General features: G+C 39.5%; 1 protein-coding gene across 1 annotated transcript; it reads left to right on the forward strand.

Annotated features, from left to right (window-relative positions):
* PLCXD2 (phosphatidylinositol specific phospholipase C X domain containing 2) lies at positions 1-25,112 on the forward strand. Its single transcript, XM_026112393.2, has 4 exons — positions 1-138; positions 14,554-15,014; positions 16,243-16,484; positions 19,072-25,112. Exons 1-4 carry the CDS (start codon positions 57-59, stop codon positions 19,232-19,234), a joined length of 948 nt encoding a protein of 315 aa, XP_025968178.2. The 5' UTR covers positions 1-56; the 3' UTR covers positions 19,235-25,112.

Below are 25,112 nucleotides of genomic sequence, written 5' to 3' on the forward strand. Positions count from 1 at the left end.
CGGCGGCCGCCAGGGGCCGGCGGCGGCGGCGGCGCCGACCCCGACCTGCCCGGGCCATGGCGGAGAGCAACGCGGACTGGATGGGGTCGCTGCCGGCGGCGCTGCGCTCCTACCCGCTCTCCAACCTCGCCATCCCAGGTAGATGCCTCCCTGAGCGAGCCGCGGGCCTCCGCCGCGCGGGCCGTTGGGGGCGGGACGGGAGGGGGCTGCCTCGCTCCCTGCGCGGGAGTCGCTGCCGTATTCGTCCTTCTCTCTGGCAAAGAGAAACAGGGAGCTGGCATCAGCTGTCTTTCTTTTTTCCCTGGGTTGATTTCCGTGCCGGGCACGGCCGTTCACGAGCAAGTGTCGGTGGGGTGTGTCGGGAGGTCGCTGGCCTGCGGCTGGGGGGGGTAGGGTCGGGCCAGGCTGGGCAGGAAGTCTCGGTGCGCCGCGGTGGTGCCGGCGCTCCGGGCACTCGGGGTTTCTTCTTCGCCTTAGGATGCTGCTTTCAGCCGGCCGGAGTTGACTGGAAGGGGGAACTTAAATAGGCTGAGATCAGCTTTCCAATACAGAGTGCCAGCTGGTGATGTTGGGTGTGTTGCATTTGTCACGGTTTCATTTGTGCTGCTCTATCAGGCTTCAGTCCGTTTGGGATTTCTTATGGTTGGGTCTCTCCCCCCCCCCCCCCCCCCTTTTAAATTGCTGTTCTGAGAAAACTTTGCTGTTTTGCTGCTCTCTTTTCCAAGTAATTGAATTAAACATCAGCTATCTTTGTGTGGAACTTGAAGAAAGCTTACTTCTGGCATGGTAAAAAATGACTATTCAGTCCCACATAAGCAGTCTTGTGTTAACACCACTCTGGTTTGTGACAGTAGTTTCCTGCTCACAGTGTGATCTGCGTGTGTGTTAAAACTCTCTGTAATCCTTTAACAAAACTTGTTTTTTCTTTTCCCTTTTTTCACAGTTGGTTTTTAACAGAGAAGTGGAACACTGTGCTACACAGAAATGTACCGTTTTCTTTAATACATGGGCTGATGTTGAGGAGGTGGAGTAGAAGATGTGCCAAAGTAATGGACGTGGCTCACAGAATGCTTTAGTAAAGTTTATGCAGATACTTGGATCAAATCATTCTGATCTTGTGTTATGTGCTCTCGCTGTTCTTATTGCAGGAGGTGTTTGCTTATGCTTGGGGTTCAGAGCTTGGATGTTTGCTTGAAGTGTAATTTATTAGTATGGAAAAATCTGCCTTGGGGAGTGAAAGCCTTGTTTCTCTATAATCCAGTTTCAAAGTAGAACAGTGTGGTCTTACTCTGGAATAAATATGTAAATGCTGGGGGCATCCCAAAGTAGCCCTTTGTATAGCTAGTCCCTAAACTATGATTAGGAGTAGTCTATTATTCAGGAATAACTTAGTGTCTGGGAAGTTGCGGGGTTTTTTAACTGAATAACCATTCAGGCAAAAACTATGGAAGATAAAATTGGCAAACACATGTCAAGTTTGGTGTCTGGGCAAGTATTTGTAAATAAGGAGTAATATGAATCTCTCTGTTGCAGGAGAGGAGAAAGGACTTAGTCTTCTGTAAAAACAGCTGTGGATCTCTAACCCTTTCAGCTGGTCTAACTGAGAGATGTTCTAATGATTAAAAAAAACCCTACCTGTACAAGTACAATCCTAGAGAGCAGCTACAACAGTAAACATGTAAAATATTAAGTGAAATCCAAGTGCTTGAACAAATCCAAATGTGAATTACAGTGGTAAATCTGTTCTAGCCAGTGTATGTTTTTAAGGGAAGCATTGTGCTTTGTACAAACTGAAATTCTTCTAGAAGTTCTTTATTAAGTTCTAGAAGATGTTTCCAAGGTTGTCAAATAAGGCTAAATGACAGGGAGAAAACTTAACGTATGTTTATGCTGAACCTAACTGCTAGTGATTCAGATGACTAGTGGAAGAGATGATTCAGGCTATATATATATCGTTTATCAAATGAAAATGTCTTTTATAGCAGAACCTACATATGGCTTGTCAGAGATAAAAAGAAATGCAGCACAGAAATATCCCAATGTATGATGTTACACCAAAGATACTAAAATATTGTAATTACTTATAAAATCTTGCTGCTTTGCCAGCTGAACTTAAAGTAACTCCTCGCTCCTGCACAGAACTTGGAATTTCAGCTAAGAAAATGACAAAAGTAAATGTCATCACCTTTACTTTACAGATGCACTGAGATAACAGGAAGATGAGTGATGACCCTAAAGTTATTTAGGAATAGTGCTGAATTTCAGTCTGTAAATGACAAAAAGAATCTAGTATTGCTTGCAGATGTCAATAGCGAAGGTTTTCGTGGTGGTTACTATAAGCCATTCATTCTGATGCCTGATATTTGACTCTGGTCATTAGTGGTAGAGGTTAGATTTCCACAGTAATGTCTTAAAGCTTGTCAGAACCTTTCAAGTGCGTGTTGTATAAAGGATGTGCTGAGGTGCTTTCCTATAAACAATGACTTTCTGCTTTTCTCCAACAGAGATGAACGAATGGCATTTGAAGCAGCTGAAATAGGAGCATACGCAGCTCCTGTGAGATATCGCAACATCCAGTTCTGTATCTCCTGAAATAGAAAAGTTCAGAATGCCTTGCTTTAATCAAATGAAATGCTATTTTTATTTTCCCTCCAAGATGCTAGCAAATGTGAATTCTGTAACCATATTCATTTGGGCAGGGAGGAGATTGAAAGGAAGTGCAAAGTTAATGTAAAATTCAGGTTGACTGCAAATTTTGAAACTTTTTTTGTAGCAATTGTCATTTTCATTCTCTGTTTTAGTGAACAGGAGCAAATCAGCTTTTCGTTTTGTAGCAGCTTAAGGGCTATAAAACTTCCGGCTGCAGAAGGTTGTGATGGTGATTGTGTTAAATGTGTTGTCACTGTTCATTTAAAATACTGGCAGCATGGTATTTGTAGCAGAGGAACCAAGAAAACTAGTTATCGTTGGTTTAGTAATGCCATACTGCTTATAGAATAAGTAGTGGTTTTCTGAAAACACAAGCAGTGTGGATCTGTTTGTAGTGAAAATTGATGTGTTTTTTTTGCCATTCCTTTCCTGCATGTATCTCATGTAATCTGTGAATAAGGCAAGTAGGATAGAAGAAGAGGTGCAATGGATAGATAATTGTGGGATTTCTTATTCTATTTATTTAGTCTTTTGCATGACTGGATTTTTGGGGTGATGTTTGACAAAGCAACCTTTACAGGAGCCCAAGGAGGCATTACCAGCAGTGCATAAGGAAAGGAAGGGATAGTCCACACAGGTTGCAGCTGAGGCACCTGTTTAGAGATGCCAAATAGCAATGAAGGCCTCCCATATCCTCCAAAGGGATGTGAAAGGCAGGCTTCTGCTCAAATGAGAAGTATTTTGTTCTCTGCACAATGCATGTGTGTGTATGACAGGTGTGATCTGTTTTTGTCTGTCTCTGGATGCATTCCTTCTCATCACTGCAGAAATGGACTCAGCTGGCTGTTGTTTTTTCCCCTTCATCCTCCTCCTGATCTCTTTATTGTAAGTAGGAAGAGAGATCTGAGACTGAAGGTGCTGGAGCACTGGAAATTCTAAAACTTGTTTAAATTCTGTTTAAAGTTAGCACTCAAAACCCTAAAGCTATATATTTTGTTTTCTTATTTTGCACTTCTGACAAATGCCACTTTTGAAAATAGTCTGCCCTTTAAGGAAAAAAAAATCAAAACGGAACAAAATGTTGGCATGGGAAGGGACTAATTAAAATGCAATAATTGGTAGACTCAGAAAAGAAACATCTTGTGTTTAAGTCATCATAACTTTTGTGTATGAAATTAAGAATATATGTACAGAATTGTTTCTTTATCTATTGCAAACAGTTCTGCTTTTGGAGCTGCTTTTTCATGGCCTTAGAAAAAAAAGTAGCCTTGACCTCTACAGGTCCTTTCTAACCTATACTATCCTGTTATTCCATGAGCTTCTGAATGGTTTGTGAAACGTGCTACTTGAGGACAGAGAAAGTCATTGGTCATTTGTTCAATTCTTAAACACCATTTGTTACCAGCTAAGTTCTAAGAAAAGTATTGCATTAGGTAGACCAGTATGGTGTTTATATGCTGCTTTAAGTCTGTGCTCAAAACAGAGGCAATCTTCTGAGAAATTATTTGGCGACCTCCTCCAAGGCTTGGTTGTCATTGGTTTGAGTTTGGCCTTCTCTGTTGTTTCTATTGGAAAACCTCTAGGCTAAACTCTAAGCCAGCATAATACCATCCAGGGAAAAAGTGAGGTTTCTTGTGCAACATGATTAGAGAAGAAATCTTGCATCACAAAAATTGGCAAATATCAAATAGCTAAAATGTCATCAATTTCTGTGTAGACAATATATTCAACAAAATTAACCTTCTTCAACAAGTTGTGACGTTATATGAAACTGAGGGGTTTTTAAATTATACTCCAGGCTAATCCAATTTGAATGTGGGTTTAAAAAATGAACTCTTGAAAATATTTCTGGTATGAATATGGCCCTTGACAGGGTATTGTGTAGTACTTCTTTCATTTTGTGCTATTTGTTTTAGACACTCATATGAAATAATGTACAACTCTGACACTTTCTGCGATTATCTTTTAATTTGCCTCTGTTGGTTTTCCTACTTTTTCCCCTTGGGAAATGGAACAGCATAAAAAGCTGTAATGCTGTCACTAGTCTGCTTTCTAACTAAGTGAATCAGCTCTTTAAAAAATATCCCTGAGAAGTTAACCTGTTTCTTGCTTGTGCTTGCACAGCAATAATTCACAGCACAGTGGTGTTGGATGAATGTAATGAGTAGAAGAGTAGGCAATTTTATTTTCCTGTGGGTCATGGTAATAATGTGCAACATTTACTTAATCTTGTCTGGGATATTCTATCTTTGAATAATCAAGAATGCTGATATAACAGGCAGGCATACACGTGATTTTTTTGATCAAACCATATCTCTGGATAAGTTCTCTACTGTGGTCAGTTCAGGAGGGTCAGTTGGGAGGGTGTTTTTTTTTTGGGGGGGGGGGAACTTTTCCCAAGGCTGATTCCTTCTTCCTTATTTTCTAGAGGAAATTATGATCTGTGAGGTAAGGATTTGAATTACTAATTTCAATTTGTATTGTCATTCTGGAAAAGAATGAGCTGAAACTGGGGAGAAAATTTGGAAAAGTAAAGCATTTCACTTTAGCATGTTGAAATGTGTTATTAAAAGAGTAGTCACTTCACACCAATATTTGTCCTAAGTTGTGAGATTCATTTTAATCTTGAAATATGAATACTTCTGTGTTGTACATAAAATTTGATATATTGGAGGTTGATTGGAAACACTGAAAGGTTTCTCCCACCAGAAGTCAGTCATTCACAGATATTGTCAACATTGTAGGGCCGTATGAAACACGAGGCAGGGTGTTCTGCTTGTATGGAGTGCTTAGGCAGCCTTTCTCTAGGGAGAAGTAGGACAACTATTTAGTAATTGCTTCTGACAGTGTACAGAGCCTTTTTATCATCTTCTTGCAATCCTAGCTGGTATATTAGCTCTTCCTCTGAATGCATGCGAAAGGATAACCAGGATCTCATTTCTAAGCAATGCAGAGCAATTATGATGTGGTTCAGTTCCTGTCTGTATCAGACTGGGTGATTTGCAAAGAATTGCCAATAGGATGCTGGGATAGAGGTAGCTAGAGTTGATTAAACAGTGGAGTTTCACATTTCCAAAAGCATTTTTTTAATAAAAAGAAAATAGTACTGTCTCATATATGACTAAAAGATTATCAAAACTTGGGGAGAATTAAAATAGTTGTTAGTGTCTTTAATCTTACTGTTTTTCGCTGATGTCTGTGGCCTTCTAAAATAGTAAATGGCAGTCCTGTGCTCCAGACTTCAACATAGCTCAAGCTGTGCACCTTCCCCCTCTCCCCCCTCCTCCGCCAAAATAACCCCCACATATGCATGCATGCATCTTTTTAAAACATAAGCCAAACCAGCCAAGCCTGTAGTTAAGTCAAAATGAGTAAGGCAAAGCGTGGAGAGGGTGTGTCTGATGAGGTCCAGGACAGTTCATTTCCTGTGATGAAGAGCTCCTCTGGGCAAATACACTGAGCAGAAGTGTGACCTCCCAGCCTCAGGAGGTGCCAGGTGCTGGTTGTGTTGGCATTACAGACATGCAAGGAATGCCCAGGGCTGGTGCAGCCCTGCACAGCTGCTGAGTGTCTCCCCAGCCACAGGCTGAGGCCAGCTTTGTTTTCCTGCCAATACAATTATTTAGCAGGAGTCCCATGGGCAGCTTGCTTTCTTGTTGGCCAAGCTAAATTAAAACAATTCTTAAAAGAGGAAGAAGCCCTATCCAATTAAGAACTGCCTACTAGGATCTCAGGAGATGCGAGTTCTCTCTGTGCCTGAATGACTCTGAGGCAAGCTGCTGAACTTGCTATTGCCACAGGTTTATTGTCTTTGTAGACTGAAGTGCCCTATGAAGGTGCCTCCTGAGGGGAGAGGCAGTGGTGAGCTTGGGAAACAAGCTGCTTGCAAACAGTGCTCCTTTAGAGTCCTAATTAAAGGGATCATTAAATCAGCTAAGCAGGCCATCTGTTGGGTTAAACCTCAGAGAGGGAATGTAAGGTTAATGTTCTGATTCACCAAGCTTTATTTTCCTTCCCAATTAAGTTGGCATCTATCAACCGATGAGGTAATAACCATTAGAAGAAAACATCTGCATAAGTATGATGAAAATCCAGTGTTACGTATGACTTGTAAATGCAGAGTTTTCAGGTTGAACCGTTCTTGGTCTTCTACTTTGTCATAGCAGCCAATACCAATTTTTGTTAGAGAAGGGCTATTAGACTGTCTGGGCTACTACACTGATGAGAATATCCGATAGAAGTTATTTCACTATTCCTAAATAACAGCCCTTTGTACCTTCCTGCCATAAGAACTAAGGTGGCAGGTACTGAAATACCTGTACTGCGTCTACGTGGAAGTTTCCCCAAAAAGCAAGTCTCAGATCTTAGGATTTCTCTGTTTGAAGGACCACCAACATTTGTTTAGCTGAAAAAATAGTTCTTGAAACACCACAAAATTTTCTTCAGACAGAAGATGATCTTTATTTTCATCAAGAAGACTTTTTTCCTTAAGATCTGTGCCCTAAAGAGCGACTTCACTGCCTGGTGGATCAGTGCAGAACACGTTAAAGCTTTGCTTCAAATAGAGAAAGCCACTCATAACGTCAATGTAAATGTTTGCTGTCTTTCAGTATTGTGTGAGAGTTTCAGGTTGTGTACTGTTCTAGAAAAGGTTCTAGAAATGTGCTGTGTAATGAAAACAAGAAAAACTTCCAGAGAGTCTTCTCCAGGGAGAATGAGAGCCCCTTGATTTACACATTTCTGAGTGCTCACAAAAGAGGGAAGACAGATGTCTTAGTCCTCAGCAGTAAGGGAAATAGTCTAATTCCTTGTATGTATTGATCATGGGGAAGTGATTTAATCTTTTTCGTAAACTTCATTTACTCATTACATGAGTGTGGTGGATTGCAAACAGATTTTTTGGAATCCAATTATTACTGAATGAAGAAGTTTAATTCTATCATAATCGTTTTTTTCCTGTGTTTTCCTTTTGGCTTTAGTGCTCACTGTTAGAAAGTTTCACCTGAAATTTTCAACTGAGCATAGAAAACTTGGTATTATGTAGTCTTCTGGAATTACTTTCACCTGTCTGGCATGATTTCCAGTCAGAATAACAGATATTTGACCTCTCACTTAGGTGACAGAAAAGCCAGTAGTAGTCTAGGTGTGCCAAACTGTAATGTTCCTCAGTAATTTTAAAAACGTAAGATTATAGGAAGTGGGTATTTTTGGTGAACATAGTGGATAAAAGTTTACGTTGATCTTAGTATCATCTAGCACCAGTGGAAAAATGTCTCCATTCTTGGTAGAGAACAGGACGCAGTCGTTGTGTGATAAAGAGGAGCTGATGTTTTTTATCAGATGTTCAGATACAAGGATTTGAAAATCTGTGTGTTTTTTTTTTTTCTTTTTCCTGGAACTTCCCAACAGCTGATATCTGACTTAAGTACCTTTTGCCAGGTAAGAAGGTTTTTTTTTTTTTTTTCCTTCTCCTGCTCCAATTAATGGAGCTGATTAAGAGAAGTTTTTCTTTTAGATTGGGTAGATGTGGACAGGCTCTGAAAGGGTAAAGAAATACTGTCATTTGCTGCTTTTCCAAAACAGACAGTTGAATGTACTGGTGGTAAATGGAAAACTATTGCTAAACTGCAACAAACTGAACAGAGAGAACGCAAACCGCTGCTGAACAGATTTGTCCTGGCTTGAAAGAAAAGCAAATTAACGTATGGTATTGTGTCTGAAGCAGTTCTAAGCAGTCCCTTTCTCCCTTTCTCTTCCCACCTCTTCCATTTACCTCCCCCCATTTCATCTCCCACCCTGAAGGAAATCAATCTAGTACTCTGACACAGGAAGGATGCTTTCTTAAGAGGATTTAGTCTGTACTAGGCTTTGCCCTCTCTGAGACTGCATTAAAAATAACTTAGGATTTTTTTTAGGATTGTACTCAAATATAAATATACTCATATGGGTAGCTATAGATGGTTATCAGTAAGACGTTTGCTACTCCTACTTCCCCTCCTTTTGCTGGGCAAGTCAAAATGAATCACTGAATTTTGTTTTGATTAGTTAAGGGCTTTTAGGATGCTAATCTTCTGATTAGAAAATCTGGATTGTTAATGACCTGAATCCCGAGGACTTCTTGGCTTTGTGAGATGCTTCTGCCTATCCCATTTTCTCTCTATTCTGGCACAGATTGGGCATTTGGTTTTGAGTAATGTTTTGAATATTTGCCCTAACTTACTAGCATTTGGATCCCATGTTCTTGGAATTTGATTAGTGTGCTTCTAGATGTCTTGGCTCTCTAATATTTATTCTTCTAAATCTGTTGTGATGTGTGTTGATTTTTAATACGTGAGGAGTACACTTTATATAGTGAGCAAAGCTTGCTCTAAGTAGTTTGGCGTCATTACAGCTAGGGTGATTCTTTGTCCAGAAATGACCCTGTGATGCTTTTAATGGGTTGGTGCAGTATGTTGACCTTGCCTTTTATGAAAGGTCATATGTTTAACATGACACATGAGTTTATTTGCATCTTTTGTTTTTTCATTAATGTAAAGATGAAAACAAATTACTTTGTTCTAGTTTAACTTTCTGAAAATGCAGTCTCCTGTCATTCTGCTTTCATTGTCTCTTGATTAGCCACGTTTTTGTGGAAAGTGTCTTTACCTGCTGCTTCTGACTAGTCCATGGCATTGCAACCTGGGCAGCTCATGTTGTGACTGTAAACATGCTTGTGCCCAAAGACTTTGGGGGGGGGGGGGGGGAGGCAGGGAGAGGATCACTTTATTTTCAGATAATTAGTAGTGCACAAGTACTGTGTTCCATGCTGGAAGATCTCTGCATTTTGCATGCCATTAATATCCCTTGAAGGTAAATTTACAAGCTTGTAAAAGGACAGCTGGGTTGATGAGATGATGCTTATTTGTGTCACTATGTTGTGGCTGTGAATGGAAGAAGTGGTGATGCAGAAACAGAAGAGAAGATAATGCAAAGCAATGTAGCTAGCAGTTGTTGAAGTTTAAGGCTTAATAATGTTCTGTTGGCTAATGTCATTTTTTTGAGCTACACCGTGGGTTAATTTGACTATCTCTGACTAAATAGCGTGACAAATTAGCCATACTTGAAAGTTGGACTTTGCTGCAGATGTGGTGATAAAAGGCTGCTTTCTTAGCAAAGACTTCAACAAAAAAAAGTCATTCTGAACACTGAAATACAATGTTTAACATATAAATTGCATTAAAAGGCAATCTGTTTAACATACAATTAACTTGAGAAATCAGTGTAGGGAGGAAAAGAGGTTGAAGATGTGAATAAAAATGAATCCACAGTTGCACTTGCTGGGATAATATTAAGAGGGCCATTCATTGTTTTAACAAACTGATGTCTGAAAGATACCTACTTAATACCATTCTGAGCATGTCATAGCATTTGATAGCTAACTATCTGGGCATTCACTGGGGTCTTGCTGCTTTCCTGGAAACTCCCAGTCTTTGTCAGATGAAAGAAATGAAACCAAAGTAGAGCAGCCATTGCCTATTATTCTGTTAGGAGGTTGCAAATCAATCGGAAGCTCTTATAATTTTTTCCTTTGAAAGTGCAGACTCTTTCCTGGTTAAATCTCATGTATTGGGTAATATTAAGCTTGCTTCCCTGAGCTGTGCACCTCTGGCCTGTTGGAAGCAGCTGGCAATCATTGTTCCTGTGTTTTGTCCTGTGCATAGCTTGGTATTGGGAAGGTCTGAGTAGCAGATTGATGTTGTGTCACCAATGCAGTTGCATAAGGATTGTAGTCTGTTAATCCTTTGGCATTAAGACTCAAGAAGAGTCACTGTCTAATGTACTGCAGATGCAAAAACATGCCCTTGAGGTATTTTAGGATGGAGCTCTAGCCTCTGTTTGTCTAAAGGACAACAGTAGGCAAGTTTCTTGACTTTTGTGTGCTTCCCTCCCCCCCCTCTGTAAATCTGTAAGATGGAGCTTATAAATACCCAGGTTTAATTGTGTGGTTCACAATCAACAGGGTTTAAGGAATTGATTTGTTAAGTTGCTACAGAATATAATTTACAATTAAGATGTTGGCTATCATATCAAAGGCTTTGTTGATGTGACTTCTTGAGCTTCTTCAACTTTCTTGAAAAAAGATCAGTATAATTTGGAGACATGCACACAATTTGGGGGCAGCAGAGGGATCATGAAGAGTTTCTTACATACTCAAAAGACTTTCCTGTGTATGTGTATCTTGCAATTCTTGCTCTGCTCAGCAACTGCCAGCCCCTTCACTGTTGCTGTGCAACATTACAGCATCTGTCTTCACAGATCCTTGCATTACCCCTTAATCGAGGGTATGGTTAGCGGCTCTAACGTTGAGCTGCTAACAAAATGGGGCTGGCCTGCTCCATACTTCTGATGTAGGCTCTTGTTTTTACCTTTGAAATTGTCCAGGCTTTGGTTGGTTTAGATTACACTCTTTCAAAATGAAATGGTACTGGGTCAGCAGCCAGCCTGACTTATGCTGTGGCTAAAGAATGGCTAGGTCTGCCATGGAATTGGGGAGGGTGTGGGGGGGAGGTAGACAGAAGGAGGGGCAGGGATTATTTTGGCATAATGATGATATGAGCTTAGCATCTAGTTTAACATTACAGCTAAGCAATTTTAAAAGTCAGTGGCTGAGTTTGCAACATAACACAGTGATCTTAAATTAAAGAGGGCCTGATGGATAAAACATAGACATGGATCCTTGCCTAGCTCTTACCTCCCTTCTCAGCAAGTCTCCAGTGCTGTTGTTTCAGATTTTAAGTTTGCTTTTCTCTTACTAGAGTAAAAATATTCCAGATCCAATTTGGGCCTAGATATTCCTTATGGTTGGTTGTTGGCCTTTTATCAATGACCACTAGAGAATCTATTCGAACTTCTGTCATGCCTTTCCAGCCTCAATATTGATGATGCTTCTTAGGAGATGGCTCCCTACCAATTGTGAAGAGGATAGCTCACCTTTAAATGCTCCAGCTCATGTTCTACTTGGTTATAGCTAGGTATACTTGTTGACTTCATTGTAAATGAGAAGTTCCTTTGCCTAGACATTTTTTTCATGCAGAGCAACCATGCAGGAGTTCAAGGATCATTTTTGACTAGAAGAATGACCCATATAGTTCTGTTTCTCAAATAGCGACCCTGCTAAGAAGTCAAGTTCTTAAAGCATCTGTTGAACAAGTCAGTGTACATGCAGCTTGTTGTCTTGTTACCTTATTGTTTTCTTCAGCTATAAATAGAATTTTGTTGGTCTGTGATAGCATAAGGAGAAATTTGCTTTTTGTATCCTTAAACGAGGTTTGTATGTGCAAATCTGCAATGGGAAGAGGCTTTTGTAGCTGTAAAGTATGTGATCAGACTTATCAAGCCAAGCTGCTGCTTGGCTTGGATTTGTTTGGAAAGCTTTGTAAGGGTTGATACCAATGTATTCGATGCCAGATAAAGTTGTTATTCCTTTCCTTCGTAAGTCAGACTTATCAGACAGTGATGCTGTCTGAGGGGGGGATAATGACATTAGTGATGGCTATAGACAGAATTCTCCTGAGGATGCTGCACAATCTTAATTAAAACAAAAAATATTTTGCATGGCTTTATTCTAACATAACTTCTACAGGGAGTTAAGTAGAGGAAGAAATTAAAATGGATAGAATTGAAGACATGTTTTCTTTTCCATTTAATTTTTGTAAAATTTTCTTCCTTGTGCGAAGTGATTTATTCAGAGGCATAAGAAAAGCTCCTTGCAAATGAAGTCTACTTTCCAAATATTGTAGATACTCGAAAGGCTCATTCTGCTCTAAGGGAGGCTTATGAAAAGCCACACATCTGTGTGAGTTGCAGTTTGCAGTATAAGCAGGGCATTATATGGTTTCTTTTGAAATAACTCAATTAGATGTTTGATCTGTTGTTAGCAGTATGGTTTCTCTTCTGGATTATGCATTTGGAGGCTGTTGTTTGTCACTCTTTTTCTTGTGACTTAATGAAAAGCAATGTAAGAGGCATACTTTTGTGAAGATTGTAAAGACTCAATAAATGAACACTTGCTTAGAACTAGTTTTAGTATCCTTTTGTAAAGCTTGGACAACTAAATGTTCACAGTTCCTTTTCACTACTAGTGAGTTAGTCAAAATTCACAGGGAAGAGTGCATTTGAGGTTGTAAACTGATGTTTGGTTTGTGCACCGTCTGTTCTTCTATCTGGATTAGAAAATCCTGACAAAATCTAGTTGAGATCATAATCTTATTTACAGTTCTGACCTTGCATGGCAGGAAACGCATCAGTCTTCAAGTGAGCACTCATACACAGATAAAAGGTTCAGCTATAAGATGCTATAGATGCATCAACTTTTTCTTTAAAATCTAGAAAACTCCCATTAGGGGAGACAAACCAAGGTAGAGAGAGAGAGAAATTTTGGAAGAGTAAGTATAGTCAAAGTAACAGGGACAAGAATCCTTGGGATGAAGGAAGGGAAGATGTAGGTACAGGCAGCAGGTTATAGCATCACAGTACCTTAGAGGCAGTTGGGAAGGGAGCTGCTCATAGTATGCAGGGAGTGAAGATCTCTTCCCTATATTTCAGCAAAGTGGACATGCAGGAAGCAGGTGCGTTTGGGCTCTGTGGGGTAGCTGTCATCTGCTATCCTGAAAATAAAGGGAAGGAGTGTTAGAGCTCCCGTAGTATTTTTCCTGGTCAGGGCTTCCCAGAGAAGTTGCACTTGGAGACAGTGGCAACGTTTTAGCTAGAATACTGGTGTCTAGTGTAAATGGTTTGAAATCCCAGGCAAACTTTAGTCTGTGGTAGATTAGCTTCTGCCCACCCATTTTTATTTTAGGCTGCACATACAGGGATATACGGTTCTGTTCCTCTTCACTGTTGTTGACCTGATTCAGCTACAGATATTTATTTGCTGCTGTTGTTTTAGAAGGTGTTTTTGTTATTTCTCAGCTTTGTTCCACTACTCAGTTTTGAGTTGGAGGAGGGGTTTTCTAGTAAGCATGAATTCTATATTGGAGATGCAGTTTCTCTGCAAAGGTACATGTTGTGTTATAGCAGTTTTCTGAATGGCACACTTGAGTTTTCTGGCTATGACTGATAATTTCAATTATTGGTCTTCCTTTCTGGTGAATTTCATATTTGCCATATCTGTGGTCACCACAAGACATTGCCAGGTGAAAGACATGTTTGGGAGCTTGTTTGAAGTGAGCTTTATACCAGTCTATCTGCACAGTACCTATTCTTAGCTTGTACTTGATTGTGTTGCCTTTCAGTTCAACCAGTCCTTGACCACTGTTGAAACTACTAACCATTTATTTACCACCTCGGAGCTAAAGTAAGGCACACTGGTGATGCACACACAGACAGACAGACACGCACCCCCATCCCTCTGTCAAAGTTGTCTATCGCATGAGTAAAGATATCTGTTCCAAGATCTCTATTGTATTAGGTCATGATTGGATTTACCAGGTAGAATGGGGGCGGGGGGGAGCCCCAGGTTCTTTTGTCCAACAAAGTTGGAGTCACATCTCAAACCAGTGATCCACCAGGGTCTGGGAAAGCTTTGGAGGTAGCCTGACAAATTGTAAATGGAGAAGGGAGTTTGGGAGGAAGACTCCCTTTGCTTCTGGTATTTGTCTTGCAGTTTTGATTTTTTGGAGTGTATTCATGTTGGGAGTTCACACAAGAAAACAATTCAAATTTTGAAGACCTCAAACGTGTTCTTGTTGTACAGTTAAGGAAAATTTAAGTATAAAAGGATAGCCTGAAAGACCCAAGAGTTGAGCGCAGCTCTTGTGAGTCCCTGCCAAGCATATTGGACCTTTCTTTGCCTTATAGGGTACGTGTGGGGGGGGTGGGGACCCACTAGTTTTCTAAAACTAAATATTGGGTTTTGTTTTTTAGGATCACATGATTCTTTCAGCTACTGGGTTGATGAGAAATCTCCTGTGGGACCAGACCAAGCCACAGCCATCAAACGTTTGGCCAAAATTTCTTTGGTTAAAAAGATTATGAAGAAATGGTCGGTGACTCAAAACCTGACTTTCAAAGAGCAGTTGGAAGGTGGGATCCGCTACTTTGATCTTCGTGTGTCTTCCAAGCCTGGGGAAATAGGACAGGAGATTTACTTCATACATGGCTTGTTTGGCATCAAAGTATGGGATGGGCTGATGGAGATTAACACTTTCCTTGGACAACACCCCAAGGAAGTCATCTTCTTGGACTTCAATCACTTCTACGCCATGGATGACAGCCATCACTTCTACTTGATCAACAGGATCCGCTCAGCATTTGGATCCAAACTTTGTTCCATTGCGTGCGTAGAGCATGTGACGTTACAGTACATGTGGGAGAAGAAACATCAGGTGGGGAAAGGATGTGTAGTGTTCTTCAAACCCTGAAGGTTAAGATCTAAATAGAAAGGCTGAGTGTGATTCCTACTTAAAGGCATTAGCCTAGGGACGCAGCTGATTTCCACATCCAGCAATTTCAAGCCCACTAGGGACTGCTTTACCTAGTGTGCATGTTTCTTCCTGTGGATTTGCAGCTGTGTAGCCCCTTCACCCATGGTGTGGCTGGATTGTGTTCTTCTCCCAAGCATGTTCCCTAAATAATTAAGTTATACTATACCCAGGACCTGTGCCTATTACAAAAAGTATTTTCTCTCTGGAAGAGCACATTGTGCTGATTTGTGTTGGTGAGGATGTGATAAATTCTGTCAGTTTAGCCTATCTGAAGTGTAAAAGCTGTATTATGACGAAGACTTGATACAGAATTTCTTAGCTCTTTTGTTACCATCCAAGCCTTACAGAGGCAGGATTAAATGCATTTTTGTGTCTGTGGTAACTGCTTGCATGCATGCATGCAAACTGAGAGAACAGCATCTCAGTGACTGCATATAATTCTTAATCTACAAAATAAATAAGGTTATGAGAAATTACTCTGAACTTTTACTGTCAGTGCTTTGCCTCAGTTTTATTGGTGTCCAGAAAATAATGAGTTGTAAGTTTGGGGATTTAAAGTGTTGCATCTTTATGTGCTGCTTTCTTAAAAGGAACTACATTACAAGGCATAAAACACTGACATCTGATCTAGAGAAGACGTTCTGACAGCCGGACTGGCTTTGACATTTCATTCAGTAAAGGCAAGTGGGATGCCACTGTATGCCAGTCAGCCTAGCATGCTTTAGTCACTGAAGAGTTATGTAGAAAATGGCAAGATTGCTAAAATACTTACCTTCAAGTACAAATGGTTATGTTTTCTGACAATGCTTTGAAATGCTTTTAAGCCGAATGCTTTGAGTGATACTTCAGTGTACTTCTGGCAACTTTATCATTTTAAACTGATGACCCTTGAAGCCTGCAGCAATCCTGTCCTCATAGCTGACCAAAATGATTTCCTTCTCTGTGGTAACAGTGCAACAAATTTACTGATAGTCATGACTCGGGAGCACCTTCTTTTTGCAGTTCACTGCTATGCTAACTCCAGCAATAACATACAAGTGTAAACTAGTACAAGATCCTGTTTTAAGAAAACAGCAATGAAGTAATTCATTCTTTATTTATCCCTTCTCCTTTCTCTGTGTTATGTTAGGTTCTCATTTTCTACCACTACCCTCTGTACCGGGAGTACCCCTTCCTGTGGCCAGGGAGTAAAATGCCAGCACCATGGGCTAACACAACCAATGTGCACAAACTCTTACAGTTCCTGGAGACCACTCTCGAGGAACGAAGTCGTTACGGGACTTTTCATGTTTCTCAAGCAATTCTCACGCCTCGAGTGAAAACTATTGCACGGCATCTAATCCGTGGTCTGAAGAATACACTTGTTCATAGGTAAGGACTTGATCTCTCAGATTTTTAACTTAACACCTTTCATGTTGAAGAGGCAATGAGTGAGCAAGACAAATGAAAAAATATGACTTGATGAACTTTTAGGAAACATGCAATTTTATTTTATTACTGTTGCTGATGCCAGATATTTGCAGTCATTTTAAAAATCATGAATTACTTTATTTCCAGTTGCCTTCAGTAACAGGGAATATATGTAAGCATAAGTGCATTTCCTGGTATCTGGAGTTCTTTGAATATGATTTCATGAAATATAGACTAGACCTGTAGCTTCAAATTAATAATTATTTCCAAATTGGCTGGATTTGAATTTAGGGAAGAAAAGCTTGTACCACAGAGGAAAACAAGGCTGCATTTACTGTGGGCTAAGTTCTGCATTTCTTTTTGTACATGTCTGACTTGGTGATTTTGGTAATGGCCAAAGATATGTGACCTGGGGCAGTATTTTTTTGCATTTTGGGTATTCTGTTTCACCAGAAACAAAATGAGTAATCTTTTTCCCCCTGCCACTGACTGTTGTACCATTTGTCTATTAATACCATTAGAAGAGGAGTCTGCTGTGAGTAGCACAGAATGCCAGTAACTCTTAATAGCATTAACAACATAATTATGACCAAGATCAGATCCATGTAACTTCATTTATTTTATTTTGTGATATTATCACCTTTTAGCCTATTTGCCAAAACTGTAACAGTCCTGTTGGGATCTGGTCTCCTGGCTTGCTATTTCATATTGACTGTTTTGTCAAGACAAGCTGTTAGTGATACAATGATGTAACAGATTCCAGATAACACTTGTATAGATGCTCACAACTGCCTTAATTTGCTCTGACTGTCATTGTGATCATCTGAGCAACTGAGCATAATACTAAGCAGCAAGATAAACACATCTGTGTCTTGACAGCCAGTTCATAGTTCCTTTGGGAGAATCATTGATCACTTCAGTAGTAATTACAGTATTATTTTGAAGTCAGTCAATATAATGTATTTTCTTAAAAATCCTCTCTGAAAAAGAATGAGCATTGTGGTTCCACAACCAGAAAAGTTGTTGATAGAACTACTGAAATTCTAGGTGAAATATAAACCATGGAGGAGTTGGTCTCCTTCCTGTATACAGGAATTAGTCTGGCAAAGGATAATTAAATCCAAATGATATTTGTCACAATTTATTCAGGTATTCTCTTAAGCTTGATCTTTACCAAAACCTGTGTTTTGTATTAAACACTAGATGGTGCTCAAGACTGGCAATTGCTGTTAATAAGCTGCACAAGTCTAAATAAGTATTGTATTGTTGGTAGATATATTTAACAGGAAACATGGGTGTAACTAGTATCTCTGTACTGTATGTTTAATATGCTGTTGTCTCATGATTAAAGTAAGAAAGATCATACTGAATTTCAGGGTGGTTTTTTAAACCAGTAAAGAGTAAGATAACTTCATAGGATATCCAAGCTCTTTTGTTTCAACAGTGATTCCTGGCACAGCTCTGAACTTTGTTAGCCCCCTGATATGTAGGAAGCTTTGTGTAGCTCTGTTCCTGTCCCCTTCATTTCCACTTACTTGTTTGAAAGTAAGCTATGAAAGATTAAAATAGAGGCCAGTGTTTGCTAAAGCATGAATGTTTACACATCCTGGCTGATGCATAAATCTGAGAGCTGTGGGGTGTTTTCTTGGGGGGGGGGGGGAGGGGCGGGAGGCTGTTCTGTTCACTAATTTGCTTGTCTGCTGTCATCTCAATGTTGTTTGCATATTATGGTACTAATGTACATAATTGTAATATATTTGGTCATTCTTTTGTCTCTAACTGCTGAAATCCCTGGGGCTTGCATATTAGCGTACAGAAGCTTGTACAGACTCCTGACTTGCACTCTGTCCAAGAAATGACTGAAATTTCTCCCCACTGTAGTATTAAAACAACTCCCAACACGCCTCACTTTTCCTCCAGTTACAATAATGTGTGATGAGATGCTCAGCCTTGACAGAGCTGAGGGCTAGAGTGCAGGTTTGATTTCTGTGATCCCACTGCTCTGAGTTGGGTCCAGAGACTGAAAACTGGTGTTTGGTGCAAGTGCAGAGCACACTGACCCAATAGCCCTTTCCTAAGGCAAAGGCTTCTGGCTGGGTGGGAAACATTTTGGGCCAGATCTAGCTTTCCTTTGGGCCATGCTGGAATCCTCATGCAAGTCCTGCTGGTGTGTAATTAAGCTTTTCATCAATATGTACTTGAGCAAAAACAAACCAGGATGGAGGAAATCGTAGTGCCCCATTAAATCCTGAAGCACAGTCTGTTCAGTGAAGAGAGAGTCCATGATTTGTGCTTTGTATGAATGGTAATTTTGATCAAAAACTGAAGAATATTTTTGTGCCGAATGATTAGCATCTAATAACCACATGCCATGTTAAGCACTCTTCTTATCAGGCTGGTTGCATTTCATAGGGGCCAGTCAGCACATGATCACAAATGTGAGATTATTAACATAATCCACAAACTTCATGTAATATTTAAAATAAGCAGAGCGCTTACAGATGAATGTCTTTAAAACTGTATAATTTTTTTCTTTCATTCTCTTTAGGAACCTGCCTATGATTCTGAACTGGGTAAAAACACAGAAACCAGGTGTTATGGGTGTTAACATAATTACATCAGACTTTGTGGAGCTGGTTGACTTTGCTGCTACAGTTATTGCATTAAATGATCTTCTTTTAGAAGACGATGAAACTGCAAGTAAATCCTGATTGTGTCTTATTGTACCCACAGTGGAGATCTTCACTTGCTTCTAAACTTTTTATTAAGTGAAATTATTGTAACCTGTTTATCTAGGAAAAAAAAATATCTAGAAGTATGGTTAAAAATCATATCCAGGAGGGTCTCTTTTCTCACTGATGTGTAGGTCTGACTGGAACACAAAGTACTGTCTGAGTGCTGCTGCCTGGCTTTTTGTGGCTACATGTTTGACTAAGTTATGCACACATCTGCTGCAGTACAGTGTTGTCTGCCTGCCAACAAGAGGCTGGCCTCTGAAGCAGATGTACCCAATTACTGTATGCGTCTCCCTGGTGACTGGACGCACTGTGTCTTCGTGTGTGCATCCTGCTTGTTTCTCAACTCAAGGACTCAAACCCAGGATCACTGCTGGTGCTGCTAGCAGCAGTTTTACCAGGCCACCTAAGGTCATATTGTTTCTCTGGCCACCTCAGGCTTAGCTGGTTTCAGCTGGAAGCTGCTGTAATATTCGTTACACTGTTCTGGGCACTACCTCTGACTTAATTGAAGAAACAATATTGCTTTTGTTCAGAGAGAGCTGTTAATGCTTATATTGAATACTCTAACTGTAGTTTGGGCCTGAGATGTAAAGGCTTGTAACACTCTGCCTCTTTGGACTCCAAGCTCTTCTTCTGGACTTCTTTATTTTAATGCACATACTGCAGTTGTGTTTGAGAGTGTATTTCCTATTTGGAATTATTTTGGTAATTTGGAGAAAGTTTCAGTTACAGATCATGAGACTCGTAACTCACAAGTCAATTTCTGTTGTGAGGCGTTCAAGAAACTGCCCAGCAGCCTCTCTCTCTTGCTTGTGGTTCACTTGTGTTTTTTCCATATATTGAATTTTCTTTGGGGAAAACTTTTCACGCAGATACTTTTGTGAAAAGAGGAGGGCCAAGTGGAAGTTTGTTCAAAAAAAACTGGGCCTGATAAGGACTTCTCAAAACCCAAATATCGAATCTGATGTTTGCAGTGCAGTGGTGAATTCCAAGATCTGATCCAAATGTTATGCTTGATGTCAGAGAGCTGATGTGCTAAGAACAGCTACAGTGGAAGTATTTTCTCAGCCTGTACCCACTTGTGACTAAGGAATAGCCACATGTAGGCAGGCAGTGGTGCTAATTCTTTATGTAGTCATAATCATTTTTGTGTTGATCCACAGCAAAACATTACCACGTGTTTGACAGTCACATGTTGGTACATATCAGTACTTAACTGACTAACTGATAGCAGTCCTACAGTCTGATTTATCTTAGGGTTTAAACAAGTGACTGGTTAGCAGATACTTCTCTGCTCAGTTGTCTTCCTAAAGCAACTGTTGGGTGCACTAATTATTCAGTGATTATGAACTTATTTTAATCTCCTTATGTTACTTAAGAGAACAGATTGTCATTATAGATGTTCTATTCCAAAAAAAAAGTGAATCTGTATTGTGTATTCCTATCTTGTGTCTGCCATTATGGTGTCACAGTACTGAAAAATCTAAAAGCATTTTGCTTGTTTGTTGCAAGCTCTGAACTCGGACAAGATTATCTAAAGTTTGCAAACCTTCCATGTGAACCTTGGCCGAGGTCTGAGCAGACTGTAATCTGATTTATCTGTTTGCATGTTTTTCATTAGAGTTTTTTTTTTTTTTTTAACTGAATCTTTTTTCTAAGGAAATGGAGGATCTGTTTTTTAAATCTGTCTTTTGTGTTTCAGCAAGGGGGGACAAGTAATGGAAAGCAGTTCTGGGAAACTGAAAATCAACTTTTAGGTTTTTTTAAACTTTGTTTGAAAATTCCAGCAGAAGATTTTTACTGTTTGTTGATGAAACTGTTGCAACCTGTTTTGAACAGCTTTATTGTCTGCAAAGTTATTTAAAACATGTAGATTTCATTTAGCTGAAATTTGTGTTAACTTACTTTTCTCATGGCTCAAACTCTAGTAATAAATGTTACAGGTTTGTTTTCAGTGGTCTTTTAGTTACAAATAGTCTTAGAGCTCAGAACTCAAAAAACCCGGTATGAATGCAGATAAAATGGAAATGAATAATACATTTGTAAGACTTCCTGTAGAAGTGGAGGACAAGGCTAGAAGGTAAAGTATAATGTTTGCATTTGACCCTTAATATATTTTGTACTGTATATATCTACCTCAGAAGAGATTTATCAGGCCTAGCCAATATTTATACTGTGTGTGCACAGAGTAATGATTGAGTTGTTAGTCCTTCAGCTGTATTTATTTGAATAGAGATGAGATGATTGTAACTCAGGGCTTTGGTTTAGATATATTCAAATAGAAACTGGAAAGTTTCTTGAACATATTTGTTGCTGACTCTTGCCTCTTGAAATGGGACAAAGGAGTGCTAAGATTTAGGAATGCTAGCAGAGGAGAAGTGGGAAATAGCTTTTTGAATTATTGATGAAGTAGGGAGGAAGAAAAGAGTGCTGTAGGTTTGGCCTTCAGAACAGTGCTTGGTGGTATGCTTCCATGTGAAGAATGTGATGTGCTTGGTGGTCAGTAGGGTAATCAGCAAATAGGCATGATCCTCTTCTACAAGATTGTTTCTAGGGCAGTCCTAAACCAGCCTAAGCAATGTGAACTGCCTTTCTCCTGTTACACATCATAGCCCATAACAGCATATGGTATGGTTCTCTGGCAGAGCACCACAACGTAGCCCTATTCCCTCATGCTTTGTGAAACTGAGCTCATCTAGGACTTGAACTGTGGCCTATGGTCTCTACTTTTCTAGCATTAAAGCAGTAAAACTTAAAAGATGAGCTGGATAGGCGATGAGGACCATGGAATTACATCAGTAATTTGCTTCTGGTTCCCATGTTCAAGGTGTAGTGGATCTTAGCCAGGTTTCAGGCAGCAGAATGGAACAGGGCTGGGAGGTGAGTGCCAGAGGGTATACTTGCTGCTGAGAAAGGTGCCTGAGATCCCAGCCTCCAAGTGGGCTGCAGCTGGGCCCAATGTGGAATCTACCACCTGTAAGATCATGTAGGTACAAGCTTGAAGAAAATCTTAAGACTGGTGTTAGGGCAAGTCTTGTGGTACTCACTGCTTCTGTTGACCATGCTGTTGATGTAGATCTGCATTTTTTTTGATACAGTGGGTTTAGTCTTGCTTATCTTCCCAAAGGATTAGAATTCATTTTTTAAAACTATTCAGATGGATAACTATCCCAGAATAATTGTTTTTAGGACATGGCCATTCTGTAGATGTTGGGAGAGGAAAAGTCAGTATACTGATATCTATTTGAAGCAAAATATTTACCTGAATTGTATATTCCTGAAGAATTTATTTGTATGGTTTGTTATTACAGGTTCAGTTTATTTATACATTGTTTTATGACTTATCTCTTTCTAATGTGCAACTGCTGAACATTGAGCACATTGGTATGCTGTTCTCCTATCACTGGTGATCATGTATAATTGAAGGGCACATATGAGGTACCAATAGCCTGTGCATATATCCCTGAGGGGGAGCAGTGGGGAGAAGAAGGTTAGGAAGCATGTATGAATTTTAGTGTTTTACTGTGTGCTTGTAGGTGAAAGCAAAGGGGAGTTATAAGTGATCTTTGCAGACTATCAATCTTTCAGCTTCTTGTTTGGGCACTGCTGTCTTAATATATTCAACAACCATAAAGCTAGGAGTTGTATGTTTATTTTTGAATGAAAGACAGATTGCTCTTGTCAAAACTTGGACAGCAGGGATATGAAGGAAGACTAAGCTGCAGGGCCTTTGCTGTGATGGTGAGGATCCCACTGGAGATGATACTGGCAAGGCAGGCTTTGTTGGTGTTGTGGTCAATGACAGATAAGACTGTGGGAGTGTTTGGAGGAGAAAAGCAAATTGCAAAAAGATACCTAGTAAATTCTGGAGACACTCCTTGGAGCAGAGTGGAACAACTGGGAAAATGGTATAATTGCTCCTGACACATGCTGTTTTGAGCTGTGTTGCTGCTGTCTTATTAAGTTGTAGTTTAGAAGTTGCCTGGTTTGTAAAGCTGAAGAAGTATTTTAGAGCAGGGATTTTGGCTCAAACAGAATTGGGGCATCTGCCAAGATACTTATCTATTCTGATCTAGCTCAGCTTTTGAAAATATTTCCTTTGTGTACCTGTCTCAGATGTCAGAGTTCATTGTTGTATACTAGACCAGTTTTTAGAATCTTTATGGCTAAAGATAGGAAATAGCCATTTTTATTTAAAATTAAGTTACAAATGAAAGTCAGTTGAAGAGTGAATCAAGATTTATTTCAATATACAATATTCAATATAGAGTCCATATGCATTTTTAAGAAGACTTTCATCCAGATGTGATCATAGTGTTACCTATCCCTAATTAATCAAGTTTTCTGTCAGATGACCACTTCCTGGGACAAAAACTTCAGGCAAATTCTCAGTGGTTGTGTGAACACAGAGAAATTGTCTAATGTGGAGAAGAACCGAGGTAACCCAAAACTTCAATCAAAATTCAAACCAGGTCAAAATGTATTTGTTTAAGCAGTGGGAAAGAAGATTTGTTTTTCTGTGTGTCTGACTGAAATGAAGCTCTTATGCCACTGTCTGGTAGCCAGAGCATATACTAAAGAAATAGTGGAAACCTGCATGGTGCTGATGCTTGCAGAAGTCCCAGTTCAGTGTGCTAACTGTAGAAGTTCACAATATTTGGATTGGCCTCCCTTTGCTAATTACTTTACTAATACTAATAGTTCTTTCAGCTTTTAAAAAGACGGCTGTGATTAGAAGTAGAGAAATGTACCCTTAACGCATTTTGCTAGAGCATGCAAATCTTGTTGAATTGAAATATTTGCAAATTCAGAAGGGCTTTACTTGAGTTAAGATTTGAAAAAAAAAATGTTCTACAGTAGTGAAACACTTTGTTTTGACTCTGGAAAAGAGCTTTGATTATATTTTGATTTTTTTTTTTAAATGTCTTTTTTGTAGTGTGATATGATAAGCATTAAGTACAAATTGAAGCAAAGTATTTCAGACACCTTAAACCCAGCTTTTTTTCTTCAAGATCCCGTTGTGCATATCTTTAAGTACAGATTTGATGCAAGAAAACTTAGATTTTAGAATTCTTTGAAATTCCTTGTGAAGTCTTTTTTTCTAAGTCTGAACTTCTGTTTCTCTGGTAGTGATGCTGGTGCTGGAGACCTGACATCATTAGGGGACATGAGTGTAGTGAAGGGAAGAAGTGAATGTCATTCAGAGAACCTGTATATAACCCCTGCACAGCAAAGTTCACAGATCAGTTTTACTTTCTGACTCAACAGACAGAGCCTGAGCACATGCTGAAGAGCAAATAAATTTTATGCTAACTACATACATGTGTGTTGAGCTAATTGTGGGTAAGACTATTGTGATCTACTTAGTCATACCTTCCAAAGATGATCGTATTAGTGGTCTGGTTTAGACCTATTGAATCAGTCTGTTTTACACAGGAGATCAGTCCCACCGATTCAGTATGTCAGTCTGACTGAACGAGAGTGTGGGCATGTCTGTGTAAACACATTTATTTCTCTAAATCTTTAATTCAGTAAATCAGCTTTAACTTTAATGATATCGATCAAATAGAAATTGTAGGGACTGAAAAAGGAATGTCAGCTTCAGAACTGTTTGGTGAATCTGTTCATTATGTATTGTATTTCTGAGTATTTATCTATTATCATATTTGTTGATACAGTGTTTCTCTTATCCTTTGTCATAGACCTGTGATAAACTTCTGCTGTTTGTATCTCAACTTGAACTGCAATATATTCTTAATTCTAAAAAGAAGTATGTATTGTTAAGTATGTTCTATAATAATATTGTTGGATTTTTGATTTTGCTCAATGTTAAATATATTTTGCAATTGGA

The sequence above is a fragment of the Dromaius novaehollandiae genome, chromosome 1, assembly GCF_036370855.1.
Source record: "Dromaius novaehollandiae isolate bDroNov1 chromosome 1, bDroNov1.hap1, whole genome shotgun sequence".
Lineage (NCBI taxonomy): Eukaryota > Metazoa > Chordata > Aves > Casuariiformes > Dromaiidae > Dromaius > Dromaius novaehollandiae.

Bases quoted from the DNA above. Each gene is read 5' to 3' on its own strand.
- PLCXD2 (XM_026112393.2), top strand. From the start codon at position 57: ATGGCGGAGAGCAACGCGGACTGGATGGGGTCGCTGCCGGCGGCGCTG. The intron at 15,015-16,242 runs GTGGGGAAAGGA...GTGTTATGTTAG, and splicing joins TGTGGGAGAAGAAACATCAG to GTTCTCATTTTCTACCACTA. The intron at 16,485-19,071 runs GTAAGGACTTGA...CATTCTCTTTAG, and splicing joins AAGAATACACTTGTTCATAG to GAACCTGCCTATGATTCTGA.